The sequence below is a fragment of the Dromiciops gliroides genome, chromosome 3, assembly GCF_019393635.1.
Source record: "Dromiciops gliroides isolate mDroGli1 chromosome 3, mDroGli1.pri, whole genome shotgun sequence".
In the NCBI taxonomy this organism is placed as follows: Eukaryota; Metazoa; Chordata; class Mammalia; order Microbiotheria; family Microbiotheriidae; genus Dromiciops; species Dromiciops gliroides.
In genome coordinates, this window is record NC_057863.1 from 417432241 (window position 1) to 417445029 (window position 12789).

The 12789-nt window shown below is 39.3% G+C and overlaps 1 protein-coding gene across 8 annotated transcripts in view; it reads right to left on the reverse strand.

Annotated features, from left to right (window-relative positions):
- Nucleotides 1-12789, reverse strand: part of MYO1B (myosin IB) — a 228775-nt gene that overhangs the window by 113035 nt on the left and 102951 nt on the right. For all 8 annotated transcript variants that reach the window (XM_043994426.1, XM_043994423.1, XM_043994429.1 and 5 more), the window contains exon 4: nucleotides 7384-7478. In XM_043994426.1, the coding sequence (XP_043850361.1) occupies nucleotides 7384-7478 (95 nt within the window). The remainder of the gene's footprint in view (nucleotides 1-7383; nucleotides 7479-12789) is intronic.

Genomic DNA, 12789 nt, shown 5'->3' on the forward strand with positions numbered 1-12789 from the left:
CTCTTTACAAACCATTTGTACTGGGGGTAGAAATTTGTTGAGTGTAGTGCCTGGAAACACTTGGCACTCCTGAAGAGCTATTTATTCTTATTACAGCAGTAGTAGCACGGCACCAAACAATGTTGTCATGACCTAGAAGACTTCATGGCCCTCCCCAAATGCTTGGATCATCAACAGAAAGTGACCCAGGTGCAAGGATGAAGACAACACTCCACGTTTAAGAACAGATATTGCCCAACTCAACAAGCAATTCATTAAGTGCATGTCACTGTTCTAAAACACCAGAAATACAAAGTTGTTTCCTGTCTGACTCTTCATGACCCCATCTGAAGTTTTCTTGGAAAAGATACTGGAGTAGTTTGCCGTCTCCTCCTCTAGCTCATTTTTACAGATGAAGAAACTGAGGCTAATCGGATTAAGTGACTTACCCAAGGTCACACAGCTAGTAAGTGTTTGAGGCCAGATTTGAACTCAGGAAGATGAGTCTTCCTGACTCTTGGCCCAGCATTCTATCCACCACTGTACCACCTCATTGCCCACAGTAAAATTCTATAACAAAATGTTAAATCACTTGACACCCTTAGAAAAATAGATTTGTACTTACTAGAAGAAGATACAAAGGAAAAACAAAAAAGGCCCTGTTCTCATGGAGTTCACCCATGTATACTACAGTGATATAACATGCAAATAATATATATGTGTATATATGCATATATGTATATATATGCTTCACATTGCTGAGCTTGAAAGGAAATCTTCCATCTGTTTTCCCATCTGAAAAAATGATTACTTATTCAGTGTGCCTTCAGGAGAAGTGTAGTACAGTTGAAAGACTATTGCCATGATATGAAGACTTGGGCTCCAACAAGATCAGGCAAAATCTGGTCTATCAGAGCCAAGGAACCCAGGAGCAGAATCTAGGTTCCATTGGAGGAAGGGGAAGTCAGTCAGCCAGCAAGCATTTATTAAGCCATTCTCCCATGCTAAGATGATCTCTCAAATCCCTCAGCCATAAAAGCGCATGATTCTGGGTAAAGAATTTGTTGAAAAATATTGCATTGGTTGGCACCAATGACACAATGTGAAATTTTTAGTACTGAAACTCACTCAAAAGAAACTAAGTACCCCAGGAAGGTGAAATTCCATTCCAAAGGGAAGCAAAATGTCTGTGGCACATCTTATTTGGAATTTAAAAAGTGGATTTCCTCTCTAAAAGTACTTAATACTCTTCGTGGTACATTACTGCTTTATTTCTATCATGTTTCTATTCTCCAAAATTTAATCCCAAATTTTGTTTTGTGTGTGTTTCTTTCTATTTCTATGAGATACAAATTTTAGATTATCTTCAACTTTAGAATCTAACAATACTAATTAAAGAAAGCTGTGATAAAACAATCTTGGGCAATCCCTACTCTATTGTTTGCAAACAGGTAAGAAAGGATAAGGAGGTAAATGGGTTTAGTGAGCTAGTCATAATGTTGCTGGATTTGTTAACATTCCAAAGCAAGGAAGGAAGATTAGCTAGAGGCTAGAATGAGTATGACTAACTCAAAATAAGTGACAGGCAGCTTTGACCCAGGATCAATATAAAAGGTCAATTTAACCTCAAGTCTATAGGAACAGGTGCAATGGACTTCACCACAATTCATCTAAAGACAAGACACTAAGCAAACTGTGCAAGTGACATGCAGGGTATATGTTACATTTGTCTTCTTGCTGGAGGTTATTACATAAGCTGTTTTCCCTGATATATTAGAGATAATTATGTTTGCCTAGCCAAAATGTTAGAAACAACTCACAGCAGAAGCCAGAGACCCTGGATGGAGGGTGGGGGTGGGGGGAAGGCAGGGAGGAGATGGATTGTGATTTAATCTAGCTAAGACTAGGTAAAAGGAACAAGGAAGAATAAATATGTGATATGGAAGTTATGGGAACGTTATATCAAAGTAACCATGTCATTGAGGCATTGCTATGTGAAGAAAAGGAATACTGGACACAGCCAGACATTATAAAAGTAAGATTTCCCTAGCACCACCACCACCACTAATTAATTAATTCATTATTTAATTAATAGATTAATTAATGAATAAATAAGTGAAAACCAGAGAAAAGACATAAGAACCTAAGATTAGAATGTAAATAAAAGGAATAAGGTTCAAGAAGTATGGGAGGAGGGGGCAGCTAGGTGGCGCAGTTAGGAGGACCTGAGTTCAAATACAGCCCCAGCCACTTAACACTTACTAGCTGTGTGACCCTGGGCAAGTCATTTAACCCCAATTGCCTCACCAAAAAAACCCCAAAAAAACAACAACAAAAAAAAAAGAAATATGGGAGGGGCTAAAAGTTAAAATTCAATTTCTACAACTGTGAATCATCTCCTAGAGAAAGAAAGCCAGAAAGTTACTAGGAAAAAAAACATAATATCACCACGGAGGAAGCTCTCTAGTGACTTTTTTAAATTGGTATAGTCTACTTTTTAAAATAATAATAAATAAATAGGAAGGACAGGGTCCAGAATGAAATGAAGAAAAAGATATATGTTTGGCTAGAGATAGGAAAAGATGAACCCATTGCTTCCAACATGTGATATTGGCAGAAAACAGGCAGAAAAAAGAAAAGAATTATTCAATATATGCAAAAGGAAATTCAAAGCCCCCCCCTTCCCCCCCCTCCGCAAATCTGTGGCTCCTCTCAACTTTCCTATTTCTGTTCAAGGCATTGCCATCCTTATAGTTACCCACATATACAACCTCAGGGTCATACTACTAGTATCACTGAACCCTTTTCTTTCTGTCTGTCAACACTGTTTTTCATGCTGGCTTATTTCAAAAGTACTTAATTGCTTAAATCTGAAAAAAAAAACCATGCAAAACATCTAGACATAATAAAAATTAAGTAGCACTTTAAGGCATGAAAGCACTTTACAAATATTTATTATGTCACTTGAGCCTCTTAATAATCCTGTATGGTAGGTATTATTATTATTATTATTATTGTTGTTGTTGTTGTTATCCCCATTTCACAGAGAGCCTAAGTGACTTGCCCAGGGCTACAAAGCTATTAAGCGCCTGACACAAGATTTGAATTCAGGTCTTCTGACTCCAAGGCCAACATTCTACTCACTATGCCACCTGACATCTGAATAATCCATTAATATTCAGTTATTACTAATAGAAGTGACATTCAAATCCAGGTCTCTGCTGGGAGAATTTTAACCATCAAAAAGGGAGAAAAGGAAGATTATTGAGGTAATAGATTGGCAAGTTTAATGTCAATTCCTAGTAAAATTCTAGAACAGATTACTAAATCATTTGACACCTTAGGAAAATAGATTTGTAACTGACTGAAGGCAACATGGATGTTTTGGGTTTTTTTAATGAACAAGGTAAAAAAAAAGTAACCTCATTCCTTTTAGAAACTATATAATCCAATTCTTTTATGTTACTGAAAAGAAAACCAGGGATAAAGAGATTTAAGTGATTTGTCCCAAATCATACAGCTAGTAAGAGGAAGACCCAAGATTAAACACAGATCTTCTCTGTCTCCAAGTTCAGGGCATCTGGACCTAAAACTCATTGGGAGAAGCGTGATGCAGCTGCTTTAAAAAAAAAATGAACATGATTTATGAATGCATTAATAGATGCGTGGTGTCCAGATCCCACGAGGTATTAAGTTACACCCTAACCTTCATTAAGTCAGACCACAACTGGAATGTTGTGCTCAGTTCTGGGTTTGAGCTTATATGAAGAACACTGAAAAGTTACAGCACGTTTAAAATAGGGCAATTAGGTTGTTAAAGGGTATGGAAAGAATATCACTTATGGCATGGTTGAAGGAACTCAGAATGTTTAGCCTGTAGAAGAGGAGGCTCCAAGGAGACATGGCAGCCAACTTCAATTAAGTGGAAGAGTATCATGCTGCTGAGTAGTAGGTCAGCCAACTCAACTTTGTACTCCTGACTCTAGGACCATCTGCTTGACAACTCCATCAAAGGTTATGTGACTGGACCAGAAACAAGGCCCTGGAAGTTTTCAACCTTTTACCTCCCAAAATTCAAACATGGGGCTCCTGTTGCTTTGATTGGTGACTATTTCATGTGTCTCAGTACTTCAGGCAGGATCCTGCCATCCTTCACTTCACTCTCTACTATCTATCTATCTATCTTTGCTTACTGCCCCCACCTTCCACCAGCCTCCAGTTCTGGAACTATGATCCAATGAACTTTGACTCTGTTCCTATGCTAATCTACTTTTTGGGGTACCACTCATCATCACTGTAACCTCTGAGACGAAAGTGGCTTTTCTATGGTTATCAGATCCTCCTTTTAGAATATAAGCTCTCTGAGCGCAGGGACTATATTTGCATTTGGATTTGTACATAATAAGTTCTTAATTCCTTCCTTCCTTTTTGCCTTCCTTCCTAAAATGGCAGAGTGAAGGGTAACTACCAAAATTTTCCCCAAAACCTCTACTAGAAAATGACCACAGAAAACACCAAATCAAATTCTGAGTGGAAAAGCCAACAAAAAGTCGCATTCCAGGGTGGAAAAGAGCACTTGTGGCCAAGAGGGAGCAGGGGCAAAGACCTGGAGGGTACTAACCTTCCTTATCTTTTTTTTTCTTTTCTTCCTTGCTTCCTTCTTCTCTCCCTCCCTTCCTTCCCCCATGGCAGGCCTAGGGCCACTGGCTTCACTGGCTTCAAAGACACTGAGTTTACCTCGACATAAGAAAAAAACTTTCTAATAATTAGTAACCCAATAATCAAGTGTGCTTTCCTATTAAGAAGTCAGGTCTCGGGGCAGCTAGGTGGCACAGTGGATAAAGCACTGGCCTTGGATTCAGGAGGACCTGAGTTCAAATCCAACCTTAGACACTTGAGACTTAACTAGCTGTGTGACCCTGAGCAAGTCACTTAACCCTAACTGCCCCACCCAAAAAAAAAAAAAGTCAGGTCTCTATCACTAGTACCATTCAAGCAGAAGACAAATGACCACCTGTGGAAAATATTAGAGAAATTAATGCTGCAATGGGCAAGACATTGTGCTAGAAGATTTGTAAGATTCCTTTGAATTCAGAGTCTATGATTCTCAACGTTCTGCTTATTAAAATCCCTGTATGCCAACCCCTATTCCTCTATTATTCAGGAGATTGAAAGGAATGACCACCTACCCATAGTTTAACAACTTCATAGTTCCTCTCCTGATCTGTCTTAATTCTAGTGCCTTTCCTCTATTTATTATTTCCTATTTACCCTGTACATAGACTGTTTATCCATAATTATTTTCATTGTGAGGTCCCCAAGGGCAGGTATTGTCTTTTGTCTTTCTTTGTACCCCCAGTGCTTAGCACAGAGCCTGGGACTGACTGCCAAGAGGGGTCACTTGGGATGGAATTAGGACAATTTTCAGTATTCTGTCTTTGGTACCACCAGCAAGGTGAAGTGAGCTGGAAATAAGGATGGGAGAACAAACATAGACCCTAAAAGTATCTTGTCTGGCTGAGTTCTAGTAACCCAAGTAACTGGGCTCAAGAAACTGAATGAAATACCAGTGACAGCGGTTCATCTTTTAGTCAATGGAAATGGAAAATGTTATCGTTAACTAAACAGCCTCTTGAATGAAATGGAGACAAATTAGAAAGGATGTTGCACATAATTGGTCTGTTTTTAAACTTTTAATTTTGTGCATACTTTTAATTTCAGGCTGCAAAAAATGCTCATGATTACTCAGATTCTTTTCTGAAAAACAACAATTGACAGAATTTAAAAGTTTTGAAAATGCCCTTTTTCTCCTCAGCCCCCTCCTCCTTTTCCTCCTCCTCCTTCTCACCACACCATTCCAATCAAGTGCACTGATAGCCACTGTTGAAGTATTCCCCTTTGGTCCTGGAGAAGGCAATTGTTTTGAGTCTCCTGCAGTGTAGCTGGGCACCACGTGTAGAACAAGTTTCACATTCAAGATCAATCACATGAGATGCTCTGAATAGAGAGCCTAAGAGAAGCCCCTACATTTGGGGTTTCTTTTAAGGTGGATTACATGCCTAACAAGAAACATGCAGGATAAATCTCAATCTCAAGGGAACAGAGCAATCATCACAAGGGGAACACGCACATTTGCCTGCAAGACTTTTCCAGAGAGGGGGAGTTAATATACATGTAACTATCATCCAGGCAACTTTGGAAAAACAAAGCAAAGAATGTGCGGCCCAAACCAAAAACTGTATCATTTCAAGAATACATGATAAATCTCAACATCAACCAAAATAATTTAACTGGAACAATGGGGTCAAAGATCCAGAGCCAGAAAGGACACTAATCCAGCCCCCTCACTTTTATGGTTGAAGAAAATGAAGCTCAGAGAGGCTTATGTAATTCGTCCAAAGTCACATAGGAACTGAATGTCTGAGGAAGTATTTAAACTTGGGATCTCTCTGATTCTATAGCCAGTGCTCTTTCCAATGTTCCACCCCATCTCCTAAATGGTAGTAGTGGTTTGTCACACTTTGAACAATTTGTCCAGCAGTCTAGATCAGTTGTAATCTTCCTAAAGATCTTTATTCACCACTGCAAAGTATAGTCCAAGTGGTAGGAAGAGCCACCAGTATGGAAACACCTTAGTCATCCCAAAATCTATCCTAGATGGTCAGTAAATCGGAAGAACGACCACAGTACTAGACACTCCCCACACCCCCACCACCTTGCCTGACTACTTCACCTCAGCTTATTTGACTGGGTCTGATGATACCAGAGTCAACAACTCCATTCCTTCTGATGAAGATGGGAGAGCCACCAGATCCTACCATCTACCCTGCCAATGTCTCCTAAGGTCTTCCTTACCATCTGCCCTGCCTCAATGGTCCATGCAATTCCCTAGCTCTGTCTTTTAACTACCTATATAATTAAATGTCTTTTGGGCCTTGTCATCCCATCTTCACTGAAGCTGAACTTTCTTGAAATGACTTTTCAGTCATTTAGTCACTCATGATTTTGTTCATTCTGGAAAAACATTAATAGCAGATCCAAATTTATCATAGGGATAATCACAGAACCTGGAGCTCCTGTCTTGGAGGCAGAAGAACAGCATTTAAAGTAAGGTCCAGTTCTGCCATATACTACTCAAGTAAACTTAGGCAAGTCACACTTTTTGGACTTCAGTTTTCCCATCTGTATAATCAGATGACCTTCGAGGGCCTATTCAATTCCAAAATCCCAGTGATTCTATTTGCTGAATTAACACAATAGGACAACAATGTTCTATCTTCCTTCATCAACAGAACACAACCAAAACTTGTCCCCTATCTTTTTCCTTTATCATAGCCATTCTGCTTACTACTTTCCTTCTTCAAGAATGAAAGAAGATGAAAAAAAGTTACAGAATGATCTTACCTGTTTTCCCAGCTCCACTTTCTCCAGTAATAAGAATGCACTGGTCTTTATCTTGGTCCCTCAGGGATCTGTAAGCTTCATCTGACAGAGCAAAGCTGTAAAAACATGAAGAAACAATCCTTAGAATTCGTTTAATAAAATCCAACCATTGGTGGTGGTGGTAGTGGCTAATTCACAGTGAGATAATGATTAAATACTTACTCAAAGTCAACCAACATTATTTAGAAGGTTCAATGGATAATGAGCCTGGGGATATTGCAAGTGCTTCAGAAAGCAAGAAAAGACACCCAAATATTTTCCTCTAAATTCTAAATAGCTACATTGCCTATGGCTAATTAGCATTTTTGCTCTAGACATTTTCTATGGATTGAACTTACTCTAAAAATAGATGTATTCGCAGTGAGAAGAAATATGACTGTACTTTAACAACATCTAATGCACTAGTCTAATATGCCATATTTACTAAACCTGTTATTAAAGCCCAGGAAACTTGAAAAACAAAGAGATGAGTAATAATCCAAGCCAAGAACTGTAACACCAAGATCTGCTAGTTAATGTCAATCAGAGAACAGGGACATTCTGTCACATAGATGAAAAGATCTGTTCCAAGCATTACCCAAGCTAATATTAACATTAGCCAAATGGCAGGTAGCTGACATCAAGAAGCTAATGATAGAACTGCCCACTTTCCAAACACATGGTCAACACTTGATGATTCGCCTGAAGCAAAACCGTTGAAATGCAGGGAAAGTTCCCCACAAGTACCTAGAAATGCAGAGGCCCTAAGTTGTTGTCCCTGCCTCTGTACCCAAAACTGATCTGACTTCACCAGATCACCCTTCCTGTTTAGATCTATACTCAATCAAGACGAAGCATTCTACAGTGGGAAAAAAACAAAAAAGGTCCCTGAGTCCACGTCCTAGCCCAGCTTATCCCTCGTTGTGTGATGCCAGAAAAATCCCTTATCTGTAAAAATAGGGATAAGGATACCTTCACTGACTACTTCACAGGGTTGTGGTGGGGAGAAGCACTCAGTCAGCTTTAAAGTCCTAGCCTACATGAATTACTACCAAAATCTGTTGCCTTTGGGTCCTGCCTTTTGTTAGCTAATTCATTCTAATGTATACTCCAAGCAAAGGACAAAATTCAAAGTTGAAAGGGAGGCTAGGCAGACCCTTAATACAATGAAAAAGAACCCCTCCCCTCCAAAATAGAACTGATCATCTTTGCTTGGTCCACTGCCTCTGGAGGCAGCCCACTCCACTCTTGGCTCTAATTATCAGGCAATTTTTCCAGCTATCGAACCTCAATTTGTCTCTTTGCAATTTCCACCCACTGCTAATGGTTTTACCCACTGCAGCCAAATAAAACAAAGTTAATCCTTCTTCTATGTGACAACCTTTCAAATACGAGGAGAGTTACGAATGCCCTTGCTCCCTTTTCTCTTTTCTAGGCTAAAACTCCTGACTTCCTTCTACTGACCCTTAGACCCAAACACCTTCACTATTCTAGCTGCCCCTCCTTCATCTGGGCAATCTCCAATTTTACTATTGTCCTTCCTAAACTGTGGTGCACAAAATTCAATACAAAACTCCAAACTTGTAGCTCCCCAGAGCAGAATACAGAGGGGCCATCACCTACTCCTTATTCCTTTTTTTTTTTTTTTTTGCGGGGCAATGGGGGTTAAGTGACTTGCCCAGGGTCACACAGCTAGTAAGTGTCAAGTGTCTGAGGCGGGATTTGAGCTCAGGTACTCCTGAATCAGGGCCAGTGCTTTAGCCACTGCACCACCTAGCTGCCCCTTTATTCCTCTCTTAATGAAGCGCAATATGACATGAGTTTTTTTGGCCCTCATATGACACTGATGATTCATTCTGAGCATGAAGTCCACTAAAACCCTCAGATTTTCAGATTAGCTGCATTGTAACCATCTCTCCTCTAAAGAGTTTGATTTGAGCCTATCAGTGCATATGTTATCTCCTGGGTAGCAAAGGTGCATTTTAGTAGTATCTATTTAACCTAAAGCAGTTGATTCTGATGTCAGGAACTTTATGCACAGGTAGTGTGGGCCATCTTTGGAGGGAGAAAGGATCTTTCAGAATCCCTGCAATCACAAGACACAGGTATTGACAATTCCACCCACACAGTGGGGCTGGTCCACTGTCACTGATGCAGAACATCACCTACGATTTGGGTTTTACAAATGAAGGCAAAACATCCCTGGGTCTTGTCAACTAATGGATTATATCTATTACATTACCATTTTTAATTATTCCTCAAATATTTAGGGGTAGAAATTATTATGGTGCTTTATTTTTTGAGAATTTTCTAATCAAGTTACTGGTCTTTTTATCCTTTAAAAAGGACATTTAGTATTTCTTGCATGGCATGAATAAATAGGATCATTGCTGACAGTTCTAGAATATATGTGTGTGTATATATACATATGTGCATATATGGGGAGGCCTTATATGTATATGTATGTACACACACACACACACACACCTTGCCCAGTATTACACAACTAGTAAGTTCCTAAGACCACATTTGAACCCAGGAAGATGAGTCTTCCTGACCCAGCACTCTATCCACTCTGCAACGTAGCTGTCCATACATATGTATATATGTACATTAAATTTAAGGTCCAAAAGTACTATAGTTTTTTAATTTTCATTTTTGCCTAAAGACCATAAAATATCTAACAGTTCTGAAGGACTACCAATGATAATAAGTGTAAATAAAGCACTTGAAAAGCTTTATGTACATTATGATCAAATATGAATTACACAGCAACCTTGTGAATTATTTACTGAAAGTATTAAGAATTCCCATTTCACAGGTGAATATACTAAGGGGCTCTGAAAGGTCACCAAGCTAGCTATATTGAAACTGATGGTCACTGGTTCCAAGTCCCAAACAACAACATGTGTGCAAACAGTCAAGACCAGGAGGGAAGATCGGGAGAAGGTCAGTTAACCCAAGAGCAGGCCCTAAAGTAGAAGCACAAGCACATCGTGGGAAACATAGCGCTTACCCTTTCCTGGAGTTCTTAGCCTGAAACTGGCTCAAGTCCCTCCCTTAGACAGGGAGTAAAGCTAGTGAAACAGTAAGTCAGGAGTCAACAGTATCATCCCTGACTGGTTCTTGCCCAATTTTCTGTCCCCTATCAAAATTTTGACCAAATTCTTCATTAGTTTCTAGCCAGGTGTTCTTCACTGATGCTGCTCTGACATCCACCACCTACCGTATTAGTGACACCCAGGTGGTACAACCTAAGGCATCCAACGGAGCTGGAGTTGGAGACTGGGAAGCCGATATCTTTCTAACTTGAGAAGAAAACACTGACACAGAATCCAAATGTCCAAGTGAGGAAATAATTTTGAAAAAAAAAATCTACACTGGGCATGAGTCACACACTTTTTTCTTCATTCTATAACAGTAGACATCAAAGGCTAAAGAGAAAACACATTCAAGTTTTATATTTTGAAGTTAGAGGTGTTCATTAAATTATTTAATGTTAGTTACATGCTTTTGATACAATTCTTAAGTTTTACTCTGAAACCATTACATATAAATTTGGTTTCACAACCCCAATCTTAGGATATTCTAATTCACTTGACAAGAACTAATATGCACGCAAAAAAAGTTACCTTTTTTTTTTTTTTTGGTGAGGCAATAGGGGTTAAGTGACTTGCCCAGGCTCACACAGCTAAAAAGTGTCAAATGTCTGAGACCGGATTTGAACTTGGGTCCTCCTGAATTCAGGGCCAGTGCTTTATCCACTGTGCCACCTAGCTGTCCCCAGTTAGTCACTGTTTAACTTGAGGACAAAAAAAATTAAGTCAGTCATAATGTATATACTGCCTTCTTAAAAAAAAAAAGAGTTCAGCATACATTGTGCCTCTGACAGTTGCTAGATTAAAAAGTCCTACTGAAGCCTACAATAATTACAAAGGACCAAACATAAAAATAGTAGTAAAGGGTTTATTTAAAGTACAGTTCTCTAGGTAAAACTAGTCATCTTTTTAATTTTTTAGGTTTCTCTGTGACTGTCTTTTGATTAATGAAAACCTAATGAAGTGTACCATAATATCATATAGAATATCCCTGTTGGTTATTTCTTGATATCTTAGATATTTAGGGGGGATGTCTATTTTTCCAGAGCCAATGATTCCCAAATTAGAATTACCTGAAAGAGTTGAGTGAATTTAGGGACAATCTCCTATGAAAATTACCTTTAGGCCCTAGCCAGGTAGTCAGATTAGTACTGAAAATGAATTCTCTGAAGTGGAAGGATCATTTGAACTCACATATTGGCTTTGGGCTACAAGCTACTGCCAAATTTTACATAATTATAACTTCAAATAGGGGATTCAAATACATAGGACTGCCTCATAGGATTCATTTTTTGTACTCATTTGTACTCTAAAACAATTAAGGTTAAAAGAAGCATATATCACAAGTACAACTGCTACATTCCTCCTATTTCTAAATGACAGATTTTGATTTCATCACAGGATTTACATTTAGGATCTGTGGTCTTATCAATGTGACTATTCCTTCCACCTATGCAAGAGGGGAGGGAAGGGAAGGGAAGGGAATGGGAGGGGAGGGCAGTCAAAACAAGGAGGGCCATAATTCTGGTGATGAGTCTCTCCAAACTCAGGGAATCTAGCCTTCAGACAACACACAACCACTCTACCCAAATCTCAATGGCACTGCACATGTTAGTAGGAGCTGACAGAGTTCTTGGGGTCTTACCAGCATAGCCTTAGAGACCCAAGAACCCTCTCCACCACAAAGAAACATGAAAGGAGAACCCCCGTTGAGTTTTTAAGTGTTCTAAAGTTTTAATTGTTTAAACATTTTTTGAATGTGGCAAAGTGTTAGGGAACACAAAGAACCCTCCCAATCCATCTTCCTCTTCTTCCTTCTTGGAAAGATTAGCATATTATCCATCACTATGGCCAACACTACAAACTGAGACCACATGCCACTCTTCCAAACCACCATATAATTACTGAATCTAAATCAGTCTTTTGAGAAGTTCTTAAGTTAAAAACAGTTGTGAGCCATATGCTTCTTATTATTTTGTGAGTGTGTCAGCATTGTTATTTACCACACACAAAAATGAAGGGTTTCCAGTAATGAAGATAACATAAAGGGCGAATGTGCCTTCTCTCCGACCACATGAAGGGCACACAAATGTGCTCCCGTGTCCTCTAGCTGAGCTCTAAGTATAGGGAAAGACCTTAAGCTTTAGCACTGCCTTTTCATCAGCTTCCCTTTAGTCCCAGATCAGCTCAGAAAGCTACTCATTTGGAGGCCGATGTGCTGTAGCCCAAGCACGCCAGCCGTGCGCTTCCAGACAGCTGTATCCATCACTTGCAGGTTTCAGGAGTTTGT